Source organism: Hippoglossus stenolepis, chromosome 4 (assembly GCF_022539355.2).
Source record: "Hippoglossus stenolepis isolate QCI-W04-F060 chromosome 4, HSTE1.2, whole genome shotgun sequence".
Taxonomy (NCBI): domain Eukaryota; kingdom Metazoa; phylum Chordata; class Actinopteri; order Pleuronectiformes; family Pleuronectidae; genus Hippoglossus; species Hippoglossus stenolepis.
The window spans coordinates 16,373,417-16,387,532 of NC_061486.1; the positions used below are offsets into that span (position 1 = coordinate 16,373,417).

At 41.4% G+C, this 14,116-nt stretch overlaps 1 protein-coding gene across 1 annotated transcript; it reads left to right on the plus strand.

The window, feature by feature from the left end:
• The first annotated feature begins 226 nt into the window (after window positions 1–226).
• Window positions 227–13,952, plus strand: numa1 (nuclear mitotic apparatus protein 1). Its single transcript, XM_035154861.2, is given in 26 exon segments — window positions 227–342; window positions 449–521; window positions 632–717; window positions 862–935; window positions 1,461–1,549; window positions 1,635–1,709; window positions 1,825–1,918; window positions 2,037–2,196; window positions 2,639–2,778; window positions 2,916–3,027; window positions 3,387–3,504; window positions 3,931–4,071; window positions 4,197–4,310; window positions 4,429–6,317; window positions 6,319–8,506; window positions 8,695–8,904; window positions 9,215–9,399; window positions 9,567–9,704; window positions 10,211–10,316; window positions 10,696–10,894; window positions 11,304–11,440; window positions 11,674–11,967; window positions 12,421–12,522; window positions 12,690–12,941; window positions 13,472–13,518; window positions 13,759–13,952. Coding segments are annotated over 25 exon segments (6,993 nt in total). The 5' UTR covers window positions 227–342; window positions 449–482; the 3' UTR covers window positions 13,763–13,952.
• The last annotated feature ends 164 nt before the right edge of the window (window positions 13,953–14,116 follow it).

Genomic DNA, 14,116 nt, shown 5'->3' on the forward strand with positions numbered 1-14,116 from the left:
CATGAGCCAAAACAGATGAAACAGTTTTAATATTAAATGGCTGCAGAGACAATGTAAATGTTAAAAGTGTATTTGAACCTCTCCCAACCGGCCACCTCCGGTAGAGATAACGAGCGCACTTGGTCGGATGCCTTCCCAGAATCTAAACCAATCGAGTTCTCCCATTTTCCTGACGCGTCGACAGCTGAGAGCGGATTGGCTGGTTTAATCTCCGCAGCCCTTTTGAATACCCTGGACTGTTTACAGCTGAAGAGCCTTCGTGCGGTCAGAGGAAACAGTCGCTCTTCTCTTCAGAGGACAAATACAAATACGGAAACGTGGCTCACGGTTTTTTCTTCCGAGGTGAGTCACTGCGAAATTATATATTAGAACGTGGCTAAGTTCATTTTTATTATTGTTCTAGCTTAGCAACGCTAGCTCGTTCAGACTCTTCCCTTTCCCCTCCCAGGTTGAATCCCCTGTGAGATAAAGGGTCAGCCAAGATGACGATAAACCTGGGTGTTAAGGCTCTCCTCAGCTGGGTAAGTCCATAACAATATCAGTTAGATCATCAAACGTGTCGACTGGAGCTCAGCTGGTGGATGTTAAGTCGCTGCGGTTGTGTTCAACACGAGTTTTCAAACTTTCACAGGTCAACAGCATCAAACTGTCCGACCGAGAAATCGCTGTAGACGATCTACAAGATGGCACGTTGTTTCTGAAAGTGATTTACATGCTGTAAGTACGAGCAGTGAGCAGTGTGTGGAAATGCTTGGTCTGTGTAAACAAGAAGGGTCCACTGAATGTTACATGGCAGTCTCACGTGTGGTTTTTAAACTTCTTCTGTCAAGTCTTGATGAACTCTCCTTTGTGTCATTTCAGGAAAAAGCAATCCAACCCCTGTTTCAGTCATTCCACTGAGGACCGGTTCAATCTCATTGCAGACTTTGTGGAAAGTGAGTCGTCTCTCAACCTTGTTTGACATCTTCACCTATTGCCTTTGATCAAGACTTTAGACTAGATCACGTTTATGGCATAACATCTCTAGTTTCTCGTCCGAGGCTGGTAAATGAGGTATCGCCCCATTTTAGCATTCCAGAGTGGCAGACCCCCCCCCACTGATTCAAGTCTTTGTGGTCAGAAATACAGAGCTGTGCTAACTGTATGTAGTGGAAACCAGTGTTGATCTTTTCATCTGACTGTATAACAGCAAACGAGCATGATGTGTTTTTTTTTCTTCTTAAGATGAAAGTGTAAACTCAGCTAAATTAAAGGCTCTTTTTTTTCGACTGATATCTTCTGTTGGAAAATTTCAAATCTACCTTTAACCACACCCAACAGTGATGTAGGGTGTGGTCTGAGTTGTGCTCTGTTCCAGCTGTAATTGTGCCACATTGACAAACACAGTTTTTAAATTCTAAGTCAACAGCGAATGCTCTTGACTTCTGAGCATGAACCCATGTCTCTCTTCTGCTTTTCAGGCGATTGCAGATTTAGTGCAGCCAAAGGCTCGTCACTCTCTCTGGGCAACATAAGAGATGGCATCAACCTAACTGTAGAAATTGCAAAGGTACAAGACGACCAAGCACAAATAAGTATAAAAACAAACTTAAGCAAAGACGCATTTTGAGCCATTGTTTGTATTGTATCACCAGGTGCTGTTGCTGCTCGTATATTATGACATGATGAATGATCGCTGCACTCTGAACATGCTGGAGTGTGATGTGGAGGTGAGCAGAGAGCAGCTACCTTTTGTAAATTCCTGAGATTCATGTGCTTTATTTATCATGTGTTGTGCTGTAATTTAAGTCTGTGTCAATTCATACTCTCACTCCTATCTGCTAGCGCGAGATAGCAAACCTGACTGGTTCCTTTGTGATGGAGAGCGAAGACTGTGTTTATCTGAGCAATAGGATTGACGCCTATTTAGCAAAGAGACGTAAGAAACTTAAAAAACTCTTCCTTTACTTCATGCTATAACACAAGCCTTCTGGTTTATATTTAACATGCAAGCTGTAAAGTGTTGACACATCTCTCTCTCTCTCTCTGAATTTAAGATTTGCCGGTCTCCCGTGAGATATTTGAGCGATCAGCAACCACCTCTACCTCCAATGTGTCGACAATGTCCTCGCTGTCAGATGAGAATTCTCCTGTATTCCACCGCACGAAAAAAATCACATTTGTGGACATGCACACTGTTGCTTCTTCCTCAGCGAGGTATCGGTGGACTTTGAATTTATCCAACACAGCTTATTCAATGTGGTAACATTAGTCCAAACTGTTTCCTGAAATTATATTTCATGAGCAATGTGATACCAACACAGTATATTTGTGTGTTGTAGTTAGGAAAACATAGATTTGTTTTTCATCTTAATTAGCTGCATGTCTTTGGAATGCCTGCAATGAAAACCTCTTAAAACCTCTTAAAACCTCTTAACTGCTTTATATGAGCATGAAAGCAGTTTAAAATACAATCTTTCCTAAACTTCCTGTAAATAAGAGCTTTGTTGTTAGTCTAGCTAACTTTGTGAGGTTGCACATCATCAAAACATAACACACTACCTCATACCCACGCCATATGTTAGTCACTTCTTTTACATGTGATGTTAGCATTTTAATTATTATCAATAATTTGGCTGATCTGCTTTTATTCCCACAGCAAGTCTCCGCTCCAGGACATTATGAACACACCTAAATTTCAGATGAGGGTGATGCAGCGTCAGATGATGAAGGAGAGAGATTACAGAGATGGGTTGGAAAGGGAGCTGTCCGGCAAGCTGTCACTCATTTCACAGAAAGGTACCACATTTAAAATCTTTCATAGCCTTTGACTCCTTAGCAGATGTGTTCTGCATCATAATATGGATTTTCATTTTTATTTGTGTTTTTTATTTGATTTTATATAAGTGAAAGTTAACACTTGTTATTTTCTTCAGAGTCTCATGTTAATCAGCTACAGTATCGTCTGGATAAGTTGAAAGAAGAGCAAGGCGATCAGGAGGATGTTACCAGGGAACAGATCAATAATCTCGAGACCAAGAACAACACGTAAGTACCCACGACTCAGTCAAGTACATTTTCTGAAGAGTTTTTTTTAACTGTAAGACCCTGTTTATTAATGCATGGTAATAATGACACATTTTACAACAGAGATGTGTGGTCACCTTAAGTTTGTGAAAAGTATTAACTTCTATGAAACTTCTGTGAGACTGTGAAATGTTTATTGCAGCTCCATGCTAGAATATAGCATATGACTCATGCATTTGTTACACAGTAATATAAAGTGTAACAAGTCAAACATTTTAAATGCAAAAGAAAAATATTTTTCATGTACCTTAACAACTTAACACAAACTCTTAACGTGTTAAAAGTGATGAAGAAACTGATCTGCTTTTTTTTCTTCCTAGGTTACAAATGCGTCTTAATGAGATATTCAAGAAAAACAAAGACCTGAAGAGTACGTCCTCTCTTATGGAGCGTAAAGTGGACAACCTGACAGACGAAAATGGTGTCTTATCTTCCCAGGTAATGACCCCAGTCCAGTTTTTCAGTTAAATGCAATCTTGTTGTAAATCTTTCACTTATCACTTGGGAGTGCACATCACATTACCCAGCATCACATGTCCCAGTTGCCATGGGCTCTTTTTATGTGAATAACAATTTACTGTTCATATATTCAAGCCCCTCTTTTTCGAAGTTGTCTTTGAGCTTCTATAAATACTGTTCTCATTATAAAAATTCCTTGTATATATTTTTTAACAGTAACTAATTGAAAGTAAATTGCATCTAAAATTTGATCCGTGTCTCAGACTATGTCGTACTGGGTGTTAGAATCGGAAATGTCCTTAAATGTGATGTTTAAGAATGAATGTGTAGGAATCATGATGTATAAATAAAATCAAAACCTTTACTGTGTACTGATTGTAAAAGGTTTATTTTCTTATTTTCCAGGTGAGAACAGTGTGTTCACAGCTGGCCATCTTCGAGGCCGAAGTGGGCCGACTGACAGAAAGCCAAGCATCATCTCAGGAGGAGTGGCAGAGCCAAACAACCCACTTACAGACTGAGCTCAACCAAGCTACTGCTGAAAAGGTAGAACATAATCTTCCATTGGAGGTGGTGTTGAAACTATGCATTTCAAGACTTTAAATCACTCAAATCATGTAAATCTACCAAGAAGGGTTTTAATTTCCTCTGTTATGCTCTTTGTTCCTCAGGAGCTTCTGACTGAACAAATTCAGATCCTCCAGGGAAAGATTTCCTGTTTGGAGGATGAAATAAGCAAAGCCACTCAAGAAGAAGTAGGAGAGAATATGGGGCCTGTGATGGAGGTAAAGTTTATGTTAAAGCAAATACTAGTATTGTTATACCCCAATTTATTTATATTATATTTTTCAGTTTTCGGTTTTGAATCAGGTGTCAATTGTCTTTTTTTTCTTCAACTGTCAGAGAGAAATGGTGGAGACTGAGATCAACGACTTGAAGAATGAGCTGGACAGCACATTTAGCTCCCTGAAGCAGGCTGAGATGGAGATTCAGACCAAATCGCATCAGCTGGCCGACTACCAGCAGGAAATCACTCAACAGAAAGAGCTCCTGCAGCAACAGAAATCCCAAACGGGGGAGATGATTCAAGCCAAGGATGAACTTTTAGACAAATTGCAAAAGGAGATCACTGAGCAGAGAGCAGCTCTTCACCAAGAGATCCAGCATCTCAAGCTTCAACTTGACCAGGTCGAGCAGCAGAAAACTGAGCAGACGACCAGACTGCAACAGCATGTCGCTGCATGTGAACGAGAAATTGAAAGACTGAAAGAAATGAAGAGAGAGAGAGAAGACCTTCTCCACCAGACTGAAGAAAAGGTGAAAGATCTGGAAGCAAAGTTATCTGCTGCCAGTTCTCTCTTGGCTGATAAAGACCAACAAATTATCAGCCTCAAAGACAAAATCGATGTTCTCACAGATGAAGCAAAAATAATCAAAGAAGAAATTCAAGCCAAAGAAGAAATGCTCGCCAAAATACTTCTGGAGAAGTCGAATGAGCAAGAAATTCTTCATGATAAAATCCAGACATTAACGACTCAAGTGGAAGACTTAAACTCATCTCTCAAACAGGCTGAGCAAGAAATTCAACATAAGCAAGACCTACTGGCTAAAACCCATCAAGAGAATATCGAACAAAGGGAGATGCTCCAACAGCAGGTAGCAACCTGTGAAGAGGAGGTTCAGAAAGTCAATGCAGAAATACAGGTCAGAAATCAGCAACTTGTAACATTGAGGAACGACAGCTCTTGTCAGTCTGGATTGCTGGAGGAAGAGATTCAAGGTCTTAAAAGCCAAGTAGAAAATCTGAATGACTCTCTCTCAAAGTCTGCACAGCAGGTTCAGGCACAGCTAGTTCTGCTCGACAAGCAGGAGCAGGAGAGTTCACATCAGAAGGAGATTCTGCAGCAACAACTGTCTGCTTCTGATGATCAGGTGAGGAGCATGAGGGAGGAGATCCAAGTTAAAGAGGAACAGATGAACATGCTGAGGACTGACGGCTCCGAGCAGTCAGATTCTCTAAATCAAGAGATCCAGAGTTTGAAAGAACAGGTAGAGAGTCTAAGTTTTTCGCTGACATCTGCTGAGGAGAATTTGCAATCCAAAGAGAATCTGTTTGCCGAACAGCAACTGCAGAAAGCTCAACACATGGAGGCGCTGCAGGCACAGATGGTAGCTTCTCGAGATGACGTGAAGAGGCTGAATGTGGAGATTCATGCCAGGGAGGACCAGTTAGTTCAGCTGAAGTCTGAGACTTCAACACACTCTGACTTGCTACAGCAGGAGATTGAAGGTCTGAATAAGCAAATAAAAAGCATTGGCGATTCTATTGACGTCGCCAAAGACCAGGTTCAAGCCAAAGATGATTTGAATGCCAAGCAGGAGCAGGAGAGTACTCTGCAGATTGAGGCTCTTAAAAAGCACAGTGCTGCCCTAGAGGAGGAAGTAAATCGGCTGAAGGAAGAAATCCAAACTAAACGGGTTGAGGTAGATGAGATAAAGTTTGAGAGCTGTAAGGAGTCAGAAGTGCTACAAACTCAGATCCAAACTCTGAGGGATCAGGTGGAACATTTGAGTGGATCACTGAGGACTGCAACAGAACAGGTTCAGGATAAAGAGAACCTGCTGGCTCAGAAGGAATCTGAGATTTCTCAGGGAAAAGATAAATATCAAAATCTGATGGAAACCTCTGAAGAGCAGGTCAGAGGACTTAGAGAACAGATCCAGGCTAAAGAGGAACAACTGGTCATATTGAGAAAAGATGGCACCACACATTCTGACATTCTACAGCAAGATGACATGTCTGAAAAACCAACTCGACAGTACGGTCGACTCGCTCACAAAGGCTGAAGAAAAGATCCAGATACAAGTGGTTCTGCTCGACAAGCAGGAGCATGAGAGTTCACATCAGAAGGAGCTTCTGCAGCAACAACTGTCTGCTTCTGAAGATCGGGTGAGGAGCATAAAGGAGGAGATCCAAGCTAAAGAGGAACAGATGAACATGCTGAGGACTGACGGCTCCGAGCAGTCAGATTCTCTAAATCAAGAGATCCAGAGTTTGAAAGAACAGGTAGAGAGTCTAAGTTTTTCGCTGACATCTGTTGAGGAGAATTTGCAATCCAAAGAGAATCTGTTTGCCGAACAGCAACTGCAGAAAGCTCAACACATTGAGGCGCTGCAGGCACAGATGGTAGCTTCTCAAGATGACGTGAAGAGGCTGAATGTGGAGATTCATTCCAGGGAGGAGAAGCTGGACCAGCTGAAGTCTGAGACTTCAACACACTCTGACTTGCTACAGCAAGAGATTGAAGGTCTGAAGAAGCAAATAAAAAGCATGAGCGATTCTCTTGAAGTTGCCAAAGACCAGGTTCAAGCCAAAGATGATTTGAATGCCAAGCAGGAGCAGGAGAGCACTCTGCAGATTGAGGCTCTTAAAAAGCACAGTGCTGCCCTAGAGGAGGAAGTAAATTGGCTGAAGGAGAAAATCCAAACTAAACAGGGTGAGGTTAATGCTTTAAATATCGAGAGCTGCAAAGAGTCAGAAGTGCTACAAACTGAGATCCAAACTCTGAGGGATCAGGTGGAACATTTGAGTGGATCACTGAAGACTTCAACAGAACAGGTTCAGGAAAAAGAGCACCTGCTGGCTCAGAAGGATTCAGAGATTTCTCAGGGAAAAGATAAATATCAAAATCTGATGGAAACCTCTGAAGAGCAGGTCAGAGGACTTAGAGAACAGATCCAGGCTAAAGAGGAACAACTGGTCATATTGAGAAAAGATGGCACCACACATTCTGACATTCTACAGCAAGAGATGACATGTCTGACAAACCAACTCGACAGTACGGTCGACTCGCTCACAAAGGCTGAAGAAAAGATCCAGATACAAGTGGTTCTCCTCGACAAGCAGCAGCATGAGAGTTCACATCAGAAGGAGATTCTGCAGCAACAACTGTCTGCTTCTGAAGATCGGGTGAGGAGCATGAGGGAGGAGATCCAAGCTAAAGAGGTACAGGTGAACATGCTGAGGACTGATGGCTCCGAGCAGTCAGATTCTCTAAATCAAGAGATCCAGAGTTTGAAAGAACAGGTGGAGAGTCTTAGTTTCTCACTTAGCAAAGTTGTGGAAGATGTGCAGTCCAAGGAAGATCTATTAGCTCAACGTGAAGATGAGATACAGAAGCTAAAAGCATGTCGGAGTGAGATGGAGAGTCTCCTCCTCAGGACTGAGCAAAGGATCGAGATCCTCCAGACAGAGTTGTCTGCTGTCAACGCACTTGTGGCTGATAAAGACCAACATCTCACCAGCCTCAGAGAGGAGGTCGCTGTCCAGGCTATCCAGTTGCAAAAAGCAAGAGAGGAAGCTGAAGCCAATGAGAGAATTCTGGCTGAGATCAGGATGGAGAGCTCCAAACAAACAGATGTTCTTCAACGTGAGATCCAGGCTCTGAAAGGAGAAGTAAAAGACATTTCTTTAGAACTCTCCGCCAAGGAGCAAATGCTACTCAAAACTCAACAGGAATCCTCTCAGCAGATCGACCTCCTCCAGCAGCAGCTCGTCTCTGTTAACACAGAGCTGAACCAACACAAAGACACGCATGCTGCAAACCTCAGGCTGAGGGAGGGTGTGGAAGAGTTGCAAGTTGCAACCCTCAGGGAAAAGGAGGCTCTAGTTCAAGAAAGACAAGAGCTCTTGGCCAGGATACATCAGGCAGAAATTGACCAGAAAGCTCTGGAGAAACAGCTCAAAGCCATGGCCTTCGAGAAGGAGAGACTTGCTCAATCCAAGCAGGCTACAGAGAAAGAGAACGCGACCTCCCGTAAACTGGAATCTGTGCTGCAGCAGGAGCTGGAAATGCTGAAAATGGAGAAAGAGAAGCTCCTGAAAGAGTCTGAAAAGGCTGAAGACATTGAGGTGCTAAAGAGAGGGCTGCAGGAACAGCTCTCAGCTAAATCAGAGGCTGTAGAACACTACAAGGCACAGGTTGGTGTGGCCACAAACAGTCCTGCAGTACACAACTCAAAGTGATAAAAGTCATAATGATTAATTTACTTTCTTCCTGTTTTTACTGATCAGGTGCTTTTGCACCACAATGCCATCTTCCTTGTGGGTTTGGTTTATCTGCTTTGCTCTGAGACTAATGAACCTGATTTATTATCACTATGCCACAGATGGAGAAAGCAGTGAATCACTACAATGGCAAGAAGCAGCTTCTCCAGGAGTGCCAACAGGAGGTGACTGAACTCAAGCACTCCTTAGGCGTTAAAGAGTGTGAAGTAAAGACAATCACTATGGAGAACAAGCTGCTTCAGCGGGATTTGGGGAAAACCCAAACCAACGAGAAAAACCTCCTCGAAACGGTGGCCAGTTTGAAAGCACAGGTTGGTATTTTATTTTGAAGCATGAGGAGTGAATACAGTGAGCATGAACACATAGTCTCACTAAGATGAGACATAAAAACTGTTTAAAAGGTCACAGTGACCTTATCTGAAAAAAATTATATGTATGAAATATGTACACGGAAACTGCACTGGTTGGCGGAGGCACACAACCACAGTGTGCAAATTCAAATTTTTATAAAAGAGTGTGGACTATAGTGTGTACTGTCATCTGCCGTGTTTCCTGTGGCTTTCTACTGTAAAGTGTTTTTTTTAACCCTGATCTCATTCACTTATGTTTGTTTACCTTTAGTTGACCTTTGCTGACCACAACCTGCAGCTGCACAATAAGGTTCATGGTAAAAAAGGAAGTGCAACAGAGTTGAGTTACTTGGATATTCACAACACACACTCAAGCCTCCAGACCAGGGTGAAGAGAACCGTGAGCTCTGATAGCCTGGACCAGAGCTCTCTGGAGGACTCTCTGAACAACACAAGGTAAAGTTCCTCCCAGGTAGGAAGCACCTAGCTGTTCTCTCTTCTCATGTTGAAGGGACTCCTGCACCAACAATCCAGACATGGAGGAAATAAAACTTGAGAAAAGCCATCATGGCAGAATAAAGGAAGTCTATTGTGATTGTAAACTTGCACAAAACTCTTTGCAGGAAACTTTCTGGACCTGATGAATCAAGCACACCACTTGTTCGAAGCTCTGAGCGGTTGGCAGCCAAACGACGGGGTCTTCAGTCCGAGTCACTGGAAACACTCTACTTCACACCTATAAGCACCAGACAGATTAACAGGTATTTCACAGAATAGTGGGTGTTTTTTCTTCTATGTCCCACATTACATTTTTCAATATGTACTTCCATACATTTTCTTGTTGTTCCTGTGAGACGTTAGGGGGTTGTATGTTCCCTTTGGAAGGTCTCTGAACCTGTTGTCAGTCACCAGTGAGTCACTTAATACTTAATTTGTTTCAGCTAGCATTTCTTATGTTTTTGTTTTTAATCATAGAGCTGATATGGACATGGTATGAGGATGGAAGTATAAAAGATTGAACACTTAAATACATAATTTTAAATTTCCGAACATTCAATCCAAATAAGAATGTGAGTAATGCAAAAAGCAACAGGCATCCTAATTCCTAATTCTTCATATGTTTAATCTATGCAACAACCAATGCAAAGCTACTAAGGATCCTCTAGAGACAGTACCTTTTACTGTACACACAACTTTATGATTTAAATTAAACCAAAATATTTTTTTTCCTGTACTCTACTATACTTGTTTTCTTTTCATTGTGCAGGACCAGTACAGAGAACAGAATGGAACTGGATTCAACTCGCAAAAATCCAAGTTCTTCAGTCAAAAGACGCAGGACCACGCAGGTTATAAACATCACCTTGACCAAGGTGGAGGAAACTCACTGGCACATTGCATGTTTTGCATGTTCACAATAATTCACACACTGTTAATGACTTGGAATAATCATCAAAACTGGTTGGTGTCTCACTCTGTCACAAATGTGGAGGATATGGTGATGAAGTTGGAATTCTTTATGCATTCTCAGAGCTCAGCTGTACACCCTGTTTTTTATTTTTTACTTATCTTTAGTTAAGACAATGTTGTCTTAGTTTTAACCATCACACAAACAATTTTACTCTGTAGAGCTCTCTGTGAATTTGCTGCTGTCAGTACACTTCATGAGTGTAATGTCTTTTAGCTTGTCCATTAGAAACATCCCCATATTTCCACTGCAGCCATAAGTGACTGTTGAACTCTGCTCTGTAGAAAACCCCAGGCGACGGTGAAGGTGATGAGACTTTCTACAGTCTGGCCTCAGCTCGCTCCCACCCAAACCTCTCCAGGGCTCACCCTGCAAAACCCGTGTCTATGGAGCTGTTTGGTACACCTGCCAGAATGACCGCTGCCACCAGCGACCAACTCATCAGCCTTCCAGGGTACAGACGGAGTACAATCCATTCACAGAGTGAGTACATACAGTACCAGGCTGAGACACAGGAGGTTGAAGTGAAATGAAACTGAGAGATTAGGTTGGGAAAAAATCTACATGCATGGCTGGGATGCATCCTTTTTACCTTTTCTGTTGCATGTGGGTAATATGGACTTAGAACTGCAACTAATTTTTTTCATTAAAAAAATGTTTTGACATTTCCTTAATAAACCTCACCTATACTACCTACTGCATCTGCAGATAGACAGACCTGGAGATTCTCAATTAATAATTATTTATCATCCTCAATGTTTACGGGACAGTCCGACAAATCATCACGACTGAATAATAACTGATTCCTTTTACAGTTGTACAAAGGAATATACGTAAAAAAAAAAAAATGGGTATGTAACTTGTTTTTGTTTCTATTTCTCTGTGTCTATAGCCACTAGTACGTTTTGTGTGGGATCAGAGAACGAGCCAGAGGGTGCTCCTGATGACTGGCTTAGGATTGCTGAGCTGCAGTCCAGGAACAGGGCCTGTCTTCCTCATCTGAAGAGCAGCTACCCTGTGGAGTCGGAGGTGAGGAGAGAAGGGACACAGTGAACACACCAGGCATACAGTTGACACTTAAAAGATGTCGCTAACTAGTAATTCAAATAGTAACATTTATTTCTACAATAATCTCTGTAAATCTGGTGAAGCAGGCTAAAATTATATTATCCAGAATATGACCCACAGTCCTACTAGTGGATTTTCCAGCTGACGTCTTGACTTCTCCCAATAGATTGATCAAATCCTTTATTTTTTTCTAGGCTGGCCAAGGCAGCGTATTCATTTTCACAGACGAAGAAGTCCGTACAGGCGACCCATCTGACACAATCTGCCGGGCGTCCACGATGCCTGGCCAGCTGCAGGACTCTCTCGTCTCCCATCGTCACTCCCTCATGATGGGTCAGTCGGGTGCTGCAGCCAATACTCGTTCTCACCGTCTGTCCTTGATGCCCGGCCAGCTGCCGTCAAAATCCGTCAGCTCCTCTCAGATAAGGAGCCCAAAAGGAACAAAGCGATCATCATCTACGTTGTCTGTTCATCAAATTTCACCTGAGGTTGGTTTGCATTAAAAAAACTGAAAAATATTTAGTTTTAATGTCAAACTATCTTTTCTGTGTTTTATTCAACTTGAATGTTTTTCTAATGTACTTTTTCCCTTTTTAATTTACTTATTTTTAACTAAATTAATAGAAAAGTTTTGGTTTAAATTGAATGTTTTCTGTTACTGACAATTCAGCTTATTATTTGACTGTTAATTATTCTGTCTTTATAAATGTATGTCAATATATTAAGGATGTAATTTGAAAATTCCTTGTAAGAAATGTTTGTCCAAACTCAATTTGTGGTCAGGCATTATTTACCTATATCAGTAATATCAAAGCCTTGTGTTTAGTCATAGTTACTGAATAGTCCCAAATGTAATAAAAACTGAGCAGATTTCATATATTTTACCTCCTGAAACCCAATTTTTTCTATTTTCCACTTTTGTCTTTATCTCATTTTGACAGAAAAGGGTGAAGGCCAGCTGCTTCCCCCGTCCCCTCACTCCCAAAAACAAGAACGTGAACAGTGGATCTTCCAGCTCTCATCTGCGACCCGTCCTCAGTCCAGTGAGTGTAACACACGCACACGCACACGCACAGGCACACGCACACGCACAGGCACACGCACACACACACACACACACACAAATATTATCTGGTTGATTCAAAGCAGAGATGCTGCCAAAAAAGTTATCCATGCTTTTCTAACAGTTTCACTTGTATTATTCTCTCAGGCTGAGCGAAGGCAGTCCATGATGTTCACTGTTGACAATACCCCTAAGAAAGACAACTACCTGAAGAAAGGGTTGAAGAAACTACGCACTTCCACCAACAACCCTTCAGGAGATTCTAACTCTGGAGTAGGACGAGCCAGCAGAACCGTCAACTTTAAGTCACCACAGGTGACAATTAAAGGACGGAGGAAGTCTCCACAAACCACCAGCAAGATAGGAAAGTCTCCTGGGCTGACTGCTAGTGCTCGCAAGGTAAACACACAGCGACAAATGCATTCAGGGTTTTTCCAGGGCACACTTTAATAATAATAATTTATATCTTAGCCTATGGAGTTTTCTGTCTGAACTGAACTTGGTTTGCCAATGCCAGCAAACTACTAATTATGTAGTTGCAAAGGTCTGCAATCAAACTGCAACAGGGAGTGGAGAGTTTCATGCTTTTACTGCTTTTTAATCAACTTAATTTGAATGTTTTCAAAGCTGCACCATCACTTTTCTGACTGAACCAGCAAAGGGGCTAAAACAAGCACATTACTGCCCCCTGCTGTCATCAGTCGAGTACTAATACAGGTGTGGTGAAGGGGTGTCTACTGTAATACTGGTTTATAATTTGTACTCCCTATTTATACAAGATAATTCAGTCTACTGCTGTTCTATATGTCTACTACTATTGCAGCACTATATTGCATTGTATTGCACAGGTGTACCTCAGGGAAAAAATAGCTTGGAATATGTCCATGCATTGCACCTCAGTAACTGCTGAATTTAAACACTGTTTTCAGAAACCTGTGTCTGTAAATGAAGAAAACTTTGCTGGAGGTCGGAGAAGGTCAATAAAACAACATTTTAATTTAGTTTATGGGGATTTTGGTGCCTATGACAGTAATACTAGTTTAAAAGCGGTGGTTGGTTCTCATATTACAGCTTAAAAAGTCACGGTGTGGTTTAAAAAGATTCTATTTTATTATAATTTCAGCTTTCACTTAGCATCCTATTCATATTGTATGGAAATTTTTCTCTGTGAGTCCTGGTTTCATCTTTTTGTTTTATCATTTTTTTCATCCCACAGATGATGAGGAGAATGAAGGTGTGAGGACTGGTTCCCAATTTGATTTATGATCTTCTTCATTTCTACTTGATTATACTTTTTTCTTTTTTGTTGTTGTCCTTCAGGACTTTTTTTTAAATTCTTGTCTTAATAATCTACCTTTATTTCCTCTGTATTATATTTACATGTTTCTGAATAAAAACTTTTAAATGAGAGTTGAGACTCTGAGTGCAGCTCATCAATGATCCAGGAAATCTTGGGGGAGAGATTAACTTCATGTTAAAGGCATTTTCATATTTTATGAAATATCTTTCAGGACATCAAAATATTCAGAAATCATCATTGAAATTGCCTTTTACAGCCTATCAAGTGCTGCATA